Genomic DNA, 15,895 nt, shown 5'->3' with positions numbered 1-15,895 from the left:
AAGGCTACAATTCGGACAGGTTGTCCAAAATTGGACAATGGAAGACTGGAAGAATGTTGCCTGGTCTGATGAGTCTCGATTCCAGCTGCGACATTCAGATGGCAGGGTCAGACTTTGGTGTAAACAACATGAAAGCATTGATCCATCCTGCCTTGTACACGCTTTGGGCCCCTTAGTACCAATTGAGCATTGTTTAAACATGACAGCCTACCTGAGTATTGTTGCTGACAATGTCTATCCCTTTATGACCACAGTGTACTACTTCCCGCAGGATAATGCACCATGTCACAAAGCTCACATCTCAAACTGGTTTCTTGAACATGACAATGAGTTCACTGAACTCCAACGGCCTCCACAGTCACCAGATCTCAATCCAATAGAGCACCTTTAGGATGTGGTGGAACGGGAGATTTGCGTCATGGATGTGCAGCCGACAAATCTGCAGCAACTGCGTGATGCCATCATGTCCATATGGACCAAAATCTCTGAGGAATATTTCCAGCACCTTGTAGAAAGTATGCCACGAAGAATGAAGGCAGTTCTGAAGGCAAAGGGGGGTCCAACCCGGTACTAGCAAGGTGTATGTAATAAACTGGCTCCATATTACTTACAGATAGTTGTAAAGGGCCTATACCAACAGGTTTACCAACATCCTTCAGCTACCTCTGCTCTGTGCACTATAGGGTCGTCGCTTTCCGCCAAGCTGTTTCCTGGACGCTCTTTAACCCCTTAATGACAAAGCCCGTACATGGGTTTTGGGACCACCCATTGTCCTTAAGGGGTTAAAAGTTGTGCCTTAAGATGTGGCTGAGGATTTTACTTGTGGCAGCTAATTTGTTTGGTTTAGCAGAGAAAAGTGAGTGATGAGAAAAGAGAAGGAAAAAATGAGAAATGAGTGAATATAAAATCGAGAGGAGAAAACAGAAAAAAGAAAAGAGATAAACCAGATCAAACAAAAAGCACTGGAGAGGACAAAAGAAAAGAGAGGAGGGAAAACTCTTTAGGTTGCGGAGAGTAAGGACACTTGGACCCCCAGCACCTGCACCAGAAAATTTCACAATATATACAGATTTCAAATAAAAAAAAAAAAAAACTTTTAGTGCTCCATGCAGTGTCAGTGTTCTTGGTCAACAAATACTGAAAATGTGTATTATTTACACTAGGAAATTGTGTTTATTTTCTAGTCTGAATCTTATTTTCCTGTGTATTCATTGAAACCCGCACTTACTGAGTTTGTTTCCAGCAGGCTGCGATTCTCTGCAATCTCTCGGGTGTTCTAAAATGTGCAGCCGAGACAACTGCTCGTCACTTTCCATTTTACACTTTTTAAGTGACCTTTACCAAGTGTTTGTAATCATAAGGAAATTGGCCTTCGAGATGAGTATATTCAGAAAAGAAGGTTTTTTTTTTCCTGAATACTCTCATTTCGCCTTGATGGTATGATTTATTCTGGATTTACATTATAGGAGGGCACCCGCATTTTAGCTTCAAACGCACACGAATGATCTCTATTTAGGATTTCAGAAGATGAGTTCATCCACTTTAGTTCCTTTCAATCAAATTGTGTTGTGTAGGATTTTATTTTGTTTTCATCTTAGACTTTAAATTGCCTGGCTGTCCACGTTATTTGTGGTTGTTACGATAAAATGAATATTGATCCAACATATATTTAAACACCTGGTACAAGAGAAACATGTGCTGAAAGCGGTAGCATCGTGGCAATGGAGTAATACCCACGCAGATGCCTAAAGGAGACTGAAAAATACCTTCTCATTAAAATGCACCCGTCATTAAAAAATTACAAGCTGTCTCTTTGTAGAGGGTAACGCTTCACCAGACGTGTATGGGTGAAAAAGTCATATTTAATCTTAAATTCCCCCCTTTCAACCATATTGAAACCAGCACTATTTAGTTAGTTAAGTAAAACTATATATATATATATATCTATATATATACACACCTGGTATACTAGCAATTCTGTTTCAGTAGAAACAGAAGGAAAATAACGTCACAGAAATCCAAGGATATTAGTCCAATTTCCATAAATGCTTTATTTTTAATCCACGTGGAGTGTATAGGAGTACAAGGTGAGGACAAGTAGAATCCCCTGACGCGTTTCGCACCTTCATGCTTAGTCATTATGCCTATACGTCATAAAGTATTTATGGGAATTAGACTAATGCCCTGTGCTAATCTGAATTCATCTAGACATGGTCCTTCCATGGGGAATTCACAGACCAGACCTTTATTCAAGCAGGCCTCTGGAACCTTTCTATTGTTACTTTGTGATTTGTGGAGCGGGTCATCCATACTTGTTTGGAATGAAATGTCCATGGGGTGCTAGCAGTATTTCTTCCTTGTGATATGACAAAAGTCAAGGACTCTCCTTACCTTTTGTCCCTCTAAGTATGTTATGTCCTATTTTACTGTACAGCGCTCCAGAATATGATGGAGCTACATTAATGAATAATAATAAATAGCCTACAAAGCTATCCTTAGATTTCTGCTGTAATGGACTCCAAGGCTCACGTTATCGTCTCTATCAAACATGTTAACATGTTAAACCTCATACAACTACAGCATGCAAATGTATTTTTTGATACAGTGGTTAATTTGCATATGGTGCTTCATGGTGCGGACATATTTTACACCCATTTTCTCTTGATCTATGCATTTGCTTTAGATTTTGCTTTCTGGTCATTCTTGCACATAGTACAGTCTATTACCAGATCACCGATGCTCTACGCACACTTTAAGCGCTTGTTAGGTAACCAAGTCCCTTTAAATCGAAGCCTTAAAGATGTTCTATTAAGTAACTTAGGGGATGGTATTAAATATATTATAATAAAGTAATCCAGGCATGGGATGCAAATTATTTTCATTAGTTACAAAAGCCTCACAACACAAAAACTGTTTTAAGCAATTAATTAATAGAACCAGGAAAATTACCTTGCTCGAGCCGATAGCACCCGACAATGCCTTCATGAATGCTCAAGATTAGAAGAATTTAAAACAGACGACTTGAGATATTTCGAAATATCTTTTGAAAGAAGAAAGGGAATAAAAAAAAGGCAACTTTGTGCTTGATAAAAAAGACGGTGTGTGAATTAAGGGATGTCTCATGCAGTATGCAATTTCGTGTCCGAGGGAAAATTTGACTTTGAACTTTCAAAAAGAAAGGAAAATCGTGTCTCTATGCGCATGCAAATATATTCCAAACCCAAAATATACTTATTAATATACTATAATCGGGAAAGTTTTACAGGTGAATATTTACATTTTATCTTTTAAGTTCTTTTGCTTCATGTTTGGTGCTGGTTGTACATGCATGCACGTTGATCTGTCTCTTTGTCCGACTGTCATGGTTGTCTAGGCAGATGTGAGCTTACGCCTTGGTTTACATTTGCTTGATGAAAGTAAGCCAGACTAAGCTATAAGCCTGTCCTTACTGTGTCCTTCCCAATATGTAATGTAAGGGAGTTTTACTTTACTGAGAGAGGTGTAGAGAAGTTAGTACAGTAAGGGAATTTAAACATGTATGGGATAGGCATATGGATATCCAAACTCTAAGACAAGACCAAGGACTGATTATAGCAGGAAAACCAACCTTGTCCACCGCTCAGGTCAACCACTGTGTTCCCCAGCTTGTCTACCTCTACTTCGTAAATTTATAAATTAACAAATATGGGGTTAAAAAAAAATAAAAAAAAAAAATAAACTGCCCTTGCAAAGGAAAACATATCACATATGTTTATATAAATTTGCTGCTGTTCTATTCCATTCTCAATCTCTATAACGTTATTGCAAAGGTATTTTAACCCCTTAATGACAAAGCCCGTACATGTACGGGCTCAAAATGCATTGTTTTCAATGGGTTTTGGGACCGCCCATTGTCCTTAAGGGGTTAATGTTTCGTGAATATCCATCTTTGTTTCTAGCCATAACAAAGATTAATTAAGTTTCATCATTTTCTTCTGTAGGATGATGGCGTCTTAAGGTGGCCAAATATACAAAAATATTGCCGTTGATTTTATACCGTTTATATTTGCATTGGCAGTGGTCTATTTTCTTGGATATAAATTTAATAGAAAAAGCTACACTAGAACTTCTTTTTCAGTCTAATTATTTTATATTGTTTGCATTTTTCTTTGTTTTCTACATTTTTTTTTTAACTTGTGTTTTGCTACTGGAATGAGAGCTTACTATTTTTTGTTCCAAGTATAATGATGTTATTATATATTGGTTTCATAGTTACATAACATTCTGGAATTGTATTATTCCTGAAAGGTTCCAGCAACACAGTGTCATGAGGTGGGAAATTAAAAGGAAAAACATCAAGGACAATGATACTAGACACATTTATGTGTGAAATTCGCCCACCTGTGGCCCTCTCAGTGGGAGTACCGTGCATTGTTGCCTTTGTATGTGAAATGCTTTATGGTCAGCTGGAGGTCTCAGCACGCCTGAGATGCAGAATCAGAGATAGTCATGTTTGTTATGGCTACATGATTAAAATTCTTTCTAAACTCCAGAAAGTACCCTGTTTTTATTACTATTATCTTTGTAAATTATACCGTCTCATTGTCCCTCAACCCCCTAATAGATTGTAAACTCACAAGAGCAGGGCATTCCGGTAACAGTATGGCTTAACGTATGTTTGAGTCCCTCTGGCAAAGGGCAGGACAAGGTACACCGTGGAGCAACTTGACCTGGTGAGACCATGGGCTTCGCCGCCAGGAGTTAAAGGTCCATAAGAGCGACTCTATATGTCGGCGGCAGGGACCTCCTCTGGCATCACTTGTGTGGGGGGGATGGGACCAGGGAGATGGGGATGGGACCAAGGAGATTAGGTAGAAAATATTTACAAAGAAACGAAGATTCTTCTTGTTTTGCTTCTTTGCCTTCGTGTACGTTTACCCGCCGCCATATTAGTTTATTTGGTATTTGGTTTGAACAACAAAAATGCAACATTTGAGTTCATTTTCATGTTCTCCCAAATACCAATACACAAGTCTACTGCAAACTTTCTTTTTAATAACAAAAGGCAGACGTTTGTACAATATAACTAATGCTATACCTTCTCTGTAGCCTGATTTTCATGGCTATTGGGTGCGTCTGCCTTTCTTAAAGAAGCACACCACTGGGAAGGCTCTATGAAGGTTGTGTTGACCTGACACAGTCCTTTGTAATGTAAGCTGGGCGGTTTGGGAGATTAAAGGTCTCCCTTGTAGAAGGAAACAGTACGCCATGAGTCCAAGCAACAAAATGAAAGGGTAGTACAGGGCAGGTATTGCTTGCAATCCAATATACAAAGGAGCTGTTTACTACGAGTGAGTTTCAACGACTGAACAATGAGATTGGTAAACCAAAAATTATATTTTGATTGACTGAATATCTAGAAGGAAGCTTGAGCCGCATCATGGTGACACCATCATGTTACGCCAACAAAATATGAAATATATACATTAGCTCAATTTTTTGTGTTGTTTTCCTTTGTTTTATTTTGCTTTTTGACCAATATTTTCACTTAACCCTCCCTGTGCCGTGTGTGATCTAGAATATTTTTGGCTTCTCAAATTACAAAAAAAAAAAAAAAAAGCCCAGACCTGCCTGCAGCAAGAATGTTGTCTTTTATATAAAAAAACCTCTGAATGACAAGATGTCCATAGTTATTCATACAATTGAATTGGATACCAAGATAATCCTTATAAAATGCATACAGCCCTCTGGCTGTATTTATTTAAAGGCAAAACATTTTTTTTTGAGAATTCTTAAGATGAAGCTTAACATTGTGTGATTACCTGGCGCAGCAGGAGGAAACTTTGATTTTCTATTTTTTTTTGTTGGCTGTTGATTTCCGTTTGACATTGAGTGATGGCGTCGTCTTTTTTTTGACAATGGGAGGGTTTGAAGCAGATAAGTCTTAAAATCGCAGGAGGAGAGAAGAATGAATTTTCCAGTTTGATGGTTTCTACTGGCATTTCTGTTTCTGAAAGAGATCTCTACTTATAAGAAGAAGACGGAAGAAAAAAGTCAATGAAAGTCATTCTTTCATATCTCTCCATGAGGCTGAGATAAGAAGGGTAGATAGAACGTTCACTAGCGGAACGTTTCTGTTCTGAAAACCAAACCTTTTCAGTTTTACCAGGGTCAGGACCTTGCTCAGAAGTAGAAGTAACTTCAGAAAAAGTAGAAGTTGTGATCACATTCCCTCCTTGTGCGTTTCCTTTCTTTATCACCTGACATCTGCCACATGTCTAAGCAAAGTCGAAATTAGTCAGATGCTATTTAGTGTACCAGATGGAGAACAATTATGTTTCCTTCATTATTTTAGTATATCCATATGTACACATTCTGGTTTTTATATTTAAAGGTACACTCTATACATCATATGCATTTTAAGGTATATGCTAGTCACCTTATACTGTACTTTTTTTCACCCAATATTTAGTCTTGTTCCTTGCCTACAGCTCATTGCCTTGCAGAAGATCCATCTTTCCAGACTCCTGCTCTTCAATGCACATGTGTCAATGGCCTTCTAAAAAGTTTTTTTTTTCTTTCCAGGTAAAAAAACAACAAACAAATTAAAATACTATTATGAATTCACCACTGGAATTTCTTAGAGGCATGTTTTTTGTAACCCTACAATATTGTTTTCTTTTAGCATAAGAAGGTTTGACACTCCATGTTAATCGTGATGTGTACATATGAATTTTTCTTTTAAAAATTCATATTTTTCTCAATTCATGCTGTCTACTTAAAATGAAATTTAAACTAGCATCCTAGGAACCTATGTAACTTCGTAATGGTCATTTAAGAGGCTTTATATAATATGTTGGATTTTGTGTGGGGCAATAGGAGGTATGGTCAGCAATTTCAGCACCCACCTCACAGCAAACATATGAACTTCCCAGGGTGGGCCACTCAAAGATCTAATCTTTTGAGGGAATGATTTTATGTGAATGTGGTGGTAGCCATGAGCGGTGTAGGGAAGGTTTGGTTGAGTTAACCAAGGATATGGGCAGGACAAGCCCTGAGGTGCCTTCAAAGAGCTGGAAGAGAGGCTAAACACAACAGGACAGTGACTTGGAGAGCTGGAGAAGCAGAGCTTCACCAAGAGACTCCGGCTCAAACCTGGAGAGCTTCCATGTATGCTCATGGGCCACCACTCCTAATGGCAAAATGTCAATCTAAGCCCAAGTCCAGACACTAATGTCCTTGAGCTACAATACACTCTTGTGTTTTTTCCTAACCGATCTTCACTATTAGCTGGCGTTTTATTTGAGAACCTTCGATTTGAGGGTACTAAGTCAACACATTACTTGTGGTTGCTTAGTTGTTCGAAAGTTACTGCAGCAATATAGCCTTCTGCCAATGTCATCACCCCCATTAGTTTGTTAATGTAGCTTAAAAACGCAACCTCCTCTACCTTACCTCATAAAATTTATATACTAAAATATATAACAAATTATTTAATCAACCTATTAAACATGCTACCTCATATTTATATATTGTGCTTACAAAATTATGTTTCATTAATAGCTAGTATTAAATCAACAGACAGACATTATTTCCCCAACAAATGGCTATTGCTCTTAATGGATCGCCAACTTAAAGTTTAAATGGAGTTTGTTCCCTTTGTGGGAATGCTAATGAATCCCCATACAGCTTTAATACTGTCCTCGTATAAAATAAAAATGAACAAAATCTTAAAGAAGGCTCATTTTAAGCTTTGCAGGACATTATAAATGGGAATATGTGCTTAAGCATACATACTAATCACTTATTGCTCTCTAGTACAAAATTTGAATAAAAACCTAGTTTTAATATGGGTTATCCATCGTGTTTTATACTTCTCAGCGGGTTGTAAAGTAAGAAGTAAACTGTTTTATAACGTTTTGATTTTGTTTCTTGATTCACATTAAGTGAGATTGGTTGAAACGTTAACATTATTATGAAACTGGTTAAGAAAATGTGGCTTTTCGGAGGTGGAGCGGTTTCCCTCCAAATACCCCTGGGAAAACATAGATACGTTTTAACGTAAGGAGGCAAAACAACGTTTTTTATTTTTTTTTACCGTGTTCATTTTTTTTTGAGATTACGAGAAAATACGTTCTGTTTCCTTTTAGGAGGAGCTCACTTCCTGTGTAGGCCTGTAGAATTTGAGGGAATATACTGTATTAGGTTTTCCAGAGGCACTAATATGCTTTGACTTTATTTAAGTGAAGGGAGAAACCTCCCAACATTCTAAAGGGCCAAAGTGGGCCACTTTTTTTTTAGGTGGATAAACATGGGTATGGGGAAGGGCTCAACAGAGGCATATTAAGGTAAATTCATGGCCTATTTACAGCTATTTGTGTAACTGAGGTATTTGTAAGAGGGATAATGTATGTAATTTAAGTTTTATATATATATATATATATATACATATATATATATATATATATATGTGTATATATATATATATATATATATATATATATATATATTGCTGTGCCTCAACATTGTTGTGACTTTAGGGCTGTAGGACATTGTGACGAACACATATACACGTCTAGCACTAAATTTACCAACGTTAAAGCTTTGTGAAATTTACAGAATAATGAGTTTCCACAGTACAGGATTTAAACTGAATTAAAATAGGCAATTTTTATATCAAGTGTTCTTTCTTCCTTTGTTTCAATAATCAAATCCTGTTTGACTTTAATAATGACATTTAATATATCAAATGTCTCGGCAGACTATTAAAAAAAAAAAAAAAAAATCCCGTATACCCGTAAATTCCTATCCTTTAACAATGTTTTTTTTACAGATTTTCACACATCTAAGAAATATCTGAACTAATCTCCACATAATAGCGGCAGAGAGCTATAGCTTGTCATAAAAACTTACCATACGAACTCTGGTGATTAGAAAGTTTAATCTCATTACATTTGTGTTATCTTTTTACCAAACCGAAACCTTAAATTACTTAGATAACAGATAAGATATGGGCTAGAACAGCTTTTGTATAAAAAAAAAAAAAAAAAAAAAAAAAAATCCCCAGAAATAAAACAGAAATTACAGTGTAATTTTTCTTTTAAATAAATGGTGGAAGCTCAAATGTTTAAATGTTTTAATTGGGTACAATTGTCTTGATCCAAGACAAATTTAGGTAAAAATTCATGTCACTTAAACTGCTATGATCTGAACAACAATTCCTTAAAGAAGAACTGTTACACGTGAAAATAAAAATAAATAAAAATATAGCACAAAAAAATACACACGTTATTTCCTTTAACTGTTTCTTGGTTGGTTTTTGGGGGTATTCAAAATATATAATATTCCATTATAAAATAAATTTGCTGTTTCTTATGGTACGATATTGTACCTTTTTATTTATATCTGCTTTTTTCTGCGACTGTCGCATTATAGAAAACGTTGTGCATTTACAGTTTTGTTTTTACGTCTGGAACGGTTTTGTAAATCAACTCCAATTACATTTGGCACTCGTTGAAATAGTAAAAATTCTACGCTTTCCATGGTAAAAATGTGTTTCAGAATTACATTTATGATTCATAGCCACCGACTCCATGAAATAAACATATAGGAGCATAACATCGAATTCTTTATCGCCACATCTGTTTCTCTTTAGGAATTTGTTGCCGATGGTTCTTGTAAAGTTTTATAGTGCGGATTGATTAAAGGATTTGCAGTGTACACAATTCTATGAAACGTTACAATTGCCGCGTAAGCTGTTTCTGCTAAATATGTACATTGAAAATCTCTATTCCTATCAATCTTTGCTGTCACGTTTCAACATAAGGTTGACCCCACAAAAAGGCAAAGTGGGCTATGAAAAAAATCAATTTGGATTAAGAAGGGAAAAAAAATGTTTGCAGGATAAATATTGTATTGGTTTTCTCATGGGTCAACAAAATAGTTTGACAGCACTTAAACTGTCCAGCGAGATAAGGAGGACAACTCTCAAAAACACTCTGCGTTGCCAGATTCTACTGCGATGTGTGTTCCATATATATATACTGTTCTATATGTTTTTTTCCATGTATATACTGTGTTTACTGTGTATGCTGTACCAAATTGTAAGGTGTATTCACAAAGGATAAGGTTGGCTTAGGAATACCCCCAATGAAAAGGTGCTTCTGAAAGCGTTGACTGAAATGCGTGAAGCAACTCGTCCCTCACTAGATGGAAATTCAATGAGATGCTTCTTTATCTCTGACTCTGAGTTTAATACAATTAGCTATATAAATAATTAGAATTAGATCCCTAAGGAATTGGGGATTAAGTAACCAGTCAAAGGTCAAAGTTAGCCGGCTATTGCTGAATATATTTGAGGGGAAGAGTGAAATCATCAAGATAAAGAAGGGTGGGAAGCTTTCATGGCTATCTAGGTCTCTTCTTAAGGTCTGAAGAAGAGACCTAGGTAGTCGCAAAAGGTTGCAATGCATTATACATCAGCCAATAAAGATATTATCTTTACCGAATTATCTTCTTTCTATGGCTAACACGCTACAACCCTATACCTTTATAGAAGGCTAGAGAAGTAATTAAAAATAATTAAAATAAGATAGTGATGATTTTTGGTATAAGTGAAATATAATGCCACATACTGAAAAGTGTGTTATTGTAATGATCTAAATGTACAGTAGTTATATATATATATATATATATATATATATATATATATATATATATATATATATACACACATTTGGCATGCCTACATACTGATTGATTTTTTTTCTTGTATTCACAGATCTCGGGAATTTTAGCGGCCGGGTAAGGAGCGCAGTGTCGGTAAGAGAAGGCCAAGGCGTTGTGCTAATGTGTTCCCCGCCACATCATTCTCCAGGTACGCTGTGCTACCTATGTGCCTTTTTTTCCCTACTCATTTAACAAATTATCACGATAGCAACACGTGTTACTTTCATAATTCAAATCCTATAGAGTCCTTTTGAAATGAACCACCTTTCATTTTATATTGACTAATTTGACTGCTATCACAAAGGATGTTTGATCAAGACATCAGATACAACTTATATTGAGATAATTAACTTCAGATGAGAATCATCACAACTTTAACCTAGCTTAAAGCCACAATCCCCACAGCTAAAATTCTACCTTGTTCACGTCCTAGGCCATATATATATATATATATATATATATATATATATATATATCTATATATATATATATATATATATATATATATATATTGCTTCACCTCCTGACCCCATGTCCGCTATCACCTGGATAGTGATGTATTCGAGGCTAACCTACAGCTCCTCTGTTGCTGGTGAGTTACAGGGGAGATCTTTACCCAATCTTCAACTTCATAACGCCTTACCAGGAGCCCTGTATCTTTGAAAAAAACATAAAAAATAAGTGAGACAATGGGGCCATTCGGAAGGAGACTACCTGATAACAAGGACTCTGCACATACGCGCAGTATCAATGGCAAGGAAGAGCTGTTGCATGATTTAGTTCTGAACCCTGGCCAATAGTGTAGATACAGCATTTCTGAAAAATTGCTTAGATATATACGTTTATATGCATTGCAAACCCAGCTTATGTGTTAATTACACAGAGAAGTTCCAATCCTATATAACGGAAACAAGTTTGTAAAAATCCTTCAAGACCACGTGGAATAGCTACCAGGATTTTAATAATCCCTTAATGGGTAGCCAAGGAATTAAAAAGGCCACTTGTATTGTCATGAGAACTCGGTTAGGGTCTTCAATGTAATTATTTAATGTCTGCATTTATCTTTTAGTTGGTTATGTGCATAGGATGGACTGTGAGACGCTCAGACGTTTCTGCTGTCTGGGAATCATGCATAATGCATAAGACATGACAAGTCTGTGATAGATTTCTTTGAAGTGAAGCTGTCACTTGAAATATGAGGTTAATGCTCAGTACACATTATATTTTAATTAAACATCATTCATTTGGCCTATTTACAGTATCTATGCATATTCATGGCTTTCAAATGTTTAGCATTTCTTTTAGATGTAAGTTGGATAAAGCATAGGCGATATCACTCAGTAACTCGTTACAAATGTATCGCTAAAATAATTTAGCTATGTGATAGACAAGCACATTTCAGTAGAATAACCCATTCTCTACTTAAGATTTCCAGCTTATTTTGCTTAAAATTGCTTTCTGTATGTAAATTGCGGTTTTACTGGTCCCTGGATCAACAACTTCCGTCTATTGAAAAAGAAAAACGATCGATGCTCTCTTGGGTCAAAAAAACATTTCCAATCTTTTCCTAAAGATATCCTTGTTGAAAACTCATCAGAATGATTTGTCCATGCTGAAATGTTTTCAGTCAAATGTTTAATCAGAAACTTACTATCACTGCTTACTTACAGTATACCCTCTCACTTCTGACAACAGTATACCCTCTCACTTCTGACAACATTCTTTTGACTATTAAATAAGTTTATGATTCAAAATTGCAGACATTTTTCTAAAAAATATAACCTCAAAATCTATTTTTAAAGAGCATTTTTTTTAGCAGAAAAGTATCCGCAGAAAATTTGACACTCAAACTATTCTGGTGAAAAGTACTTGAGTGTGTAAGTGCAGTTGACTCTACCATGTTCTACACAGATAGATGTCAATAATTGAAACATCTTGTGGCAAGAATGATGATCATTGAATTATTTAAAAATGTGTTACCATCATAAGGAATCTGTGGTGGGAACCAATCAACTTTTCCTTGGGATGTGTGGGAAAGCGGAGTGTTTCATATATCATGGCTCCAACATTTCCACTCAACTCAATGCTCAAAGTGATTTGTTTGTCCATTGGTTTTCCCATGACATGTTGGTCCACTCCAGTCCCTGAACTTACAAGTTCATTTGTATTACTAGTCTTCAATACTTGAAATACTTCATTGGGCTTGATCTAGCCTTGTTTTTGAGGTCTCCTAGTTTACTAGCACCCCTTCTGGCTCAAGCTCTGCAGTGATCAGGTTCCCTAGAGAATTTTCAGCTCTGCCTCATTCTAAATTTGCTGTAAGATGCATTGGAGTAGTTAAGCAAATTATCCTGGATATTAAACGAGGCTGTATGCAAATATATTGCCATTGGTATGTATATTTCTGTAATAAGCAATCGACTTTAATGAAATATTTCAGTAAAATGCACCTAACACTTTGCCACCCAGATACATCTTCCTACCACAATTCGCAATTTCCAATTGGAAAAATCCATCCCCTCTTTCAAACAGCATGAAATTAAAGATCTTGTGTAGACATGACATTATGGTAGGGCAGGGAAGTCATGCGTGAAATATTAAGCCTCCCTAATCCACATAAAATGAAATGTGAATGCAGTGTAGACAAGTGCTTGTGCCAAGGTTCAGGGATTGGGAAGGTTGTGAAGGTAATTGAGACAACGGAATTGAAGATGAACAGAACAATATTGCATCTGAATATGAATCAGCCCAAAGAATAGTGTAGAGTAGCTTGTGATGACACTTTTCATACTGAAAGGCAGAGATAAGTATGGTTGATTCGTCCTTCCTTTTGTATCTTTTTGTAAGCTGTGTCTGTATAATAAGAAGGAAATTAATATAACCTATGTGGTATCTAAATGATCCTAATATATCCTAATATATCAAACCCAAAATCACTGAGTGTGGCATTTAATGGTAATATGTATTTGAATGTATCAATAACCTTAGATAGTTATGTTTTTTCCTGTGATTCTATATGATATTTGAACGCTGCTCTCTGCATATGGTGCTGCCAAACTCTGTTTAGTGTCCTTTCGTTTCCAACACATGTAACCCAGTGGTGAAGGACCCCCTTTGATGGGGGCTTGTGTTATGTTACTCTTGCTGAAGGTGCAGATCTTTTTCTATAGCCATGTCCCAAAGACTGCCTCAGGGGACATTAAAGGCCATGTGTTCTCACCAAAAATAAGCAAATTGAATAAAAAAAGAGGTAGAATGGACATGAACGGACAGGAATGAGGGGGGATCTATGATTTAACCACAAAACATCCTACCCACGCCACTCCTTGAAGAAATTACAATTTGGGTTTCGTACTTACCCTTGGATGCAAAATTAAATATCTTCTGTTCCCTACAGCTTTTAACAACTGTGAGTCTTAACCCAAAAGGAGGAATGTCAAACAGGACAATAATAATGGGTATTCCTCAGAAGCGTTGTTAGCTCAATCAAAATAATGAAGCTAATTAAGTAACTTGTCTTTAGGTCACTATTGGATGCCAATACCCCTAGCGTTATGTGAGGTTTCATACAGAGGTCTTATATATGTCTGTCTTTGTGTCTTCTGGAGTTACGATAAACTAACTCCAAAACACACTGTGAGGCTACATTTTCATAATTGCTCCGGGGGATATTTCCTTTTGACAATTGACAGTTTAGTGCATTAGTTTTATAGGCTGCTATCAGGTGTATAAGCATACCTGTGACCCTTATTATCCTCCCAGGTGGAGAAAGTGGCGTTTAATCTGGTTCAACTCCTTATGCTTCATCTATCTCCTTTCCTGCTTTAAAAATAAAAATAAATCAGGTGGCCTAATTTTTCCCTATAATTTTCATTTTTTTTTAAATTTAATTTCATTCTTAGTACCCCGAACCTTTGGTATTTGTCCTGTTTACTATGTTAATTCCACGTGTTAGTCAATGACCTTTTCCATTTTCGGTTAATTAGTCACTAATGATCTTTGTTCAGTTAATTAGTCCCCGAGTTCCATTTGTAACCTACGTGTGCCACGTCTGGCTACGTGTATTGTGATGTGCTACGCGTGTTAATTATTTTAAATTTAATTTGTTTTAAGAAGATGCTAAATTTAAAAAAATATACTCTCATTTCCATTGTTGAGGCTTTTCACGTTTTTTGGAGACCTTTTTATTAAAATGCCTTTTACTTGTTTATCAACAAGATGTTGTATATTCAGAGGTTAAACCCTCCTGGAAATAACACCAAACTCATTAATAATACAAAAAAAAATAAGATTTCCTTGCGTAAATAACTCCAAAAACATATTATTGAAAAGTTAATGTAAAATGTATCCATTTATGACGCGCTGATGTCCGGCACACTCAACGGAATCTCTTAGATGAAGTTGTTTCCTTTTGCTTTCTTTGTAAGTTTTTTTTTTTATTTTTTTTTAATTTTTTTTTTATCAGTCACTTTCTAGTTTCTAGTAATTTTTTTACTTACAAACATGGAAACATAGAGTTTGATGGCGGATAAGAACCACTCTAGGCTCATCTAGTCTGCCTATTTTTCCTGATGTAAAGAGCAAACTTTAACCAGTCCTTGGTCTCGTCTTAGAGTCAACAACCTTATGTCTATTGCATGCTTGTTTCATGGTAGTCCGGAGGTTCAAAATGCTGCCAAGTAAATGTAACCCATCAAAAACCCACACTAACACAAAGAACTAATTTGTGAATCGACACTTGAGGCTTTTGAGGACGTTCCGATTTCTTTTTGGTCTAACATGGGATTTTGGTGCTATTAAATCAACTTTATAGACACAATACACAAAACTTTAAAGAGACTGTAAATGTATCTGATACTCAACTAATTATAAAAACAAAGTAACGGACAAATTACCAGTCTATTTCTTTGTTTTTCCCTGGTTTAATTGCGCCCATAGGTCTCTAGATTTTCAGAGTGCACATATGTTTATTTGCAATGCGTAGTCCGTTCTACGGCTACTCCGCCACGTCGTTTCTACACCATGCAGAGCACCGACAAACAAAACAGTGCCAGATGGTCTGCTTAATTGCTTCTGAAAAAAATAAATAGTGCTATACAAATTATTTTGAATCTAGAAATTAGCATAAATTTAAATTTTAGAAATAAATCAGATAAATAGATAATATTTTGTTTTTCACTTCAACTTC

General features: G+C 36.0%; 1 protein-coding gene across 1 annotated transcript in view; it reads left to right on the top strand.

The window, feature by feature from the left end:
- Positions 1–15,895, top strand: part of CNTN5 (contactin 5) — a 256,290-nt gene that overhangs the window by 91,561 nt on the left and 148,834 nt on the right. The window contains exon 5 of the mRNA XM_053456515.1: positions 10,760–10,855. Within this exon, the coding sequence (XP_053312490.1) occupies positions 10,760–10,855 (96 nt within the window). The remainder of the gene's footprint in view (positions 1–10,759; positions 10,856–15,895) is intronic.

The sequence above is a fragment of the Spea bombifrons genome, chromosome 2 (genome assembly GCF_027358695.1).
Source record: "Spea bombifrons isolate aSpeBom1 chromosome 2, aSpeBom1.2.pri, whole genome shotgun sequence".
Taxonomy (NCBI): domain Eukaryota; kingdom Metazoa; phylum Chordata; class Amphibia; order Anura; family Pelobatidae; genus Spea; species Spea bombifrons.
The sequence above is the reverse complement of the archived record's forward strand: the minus strand, read 5'-3'. Positions and strand labels throughout refer to the sequence as shown.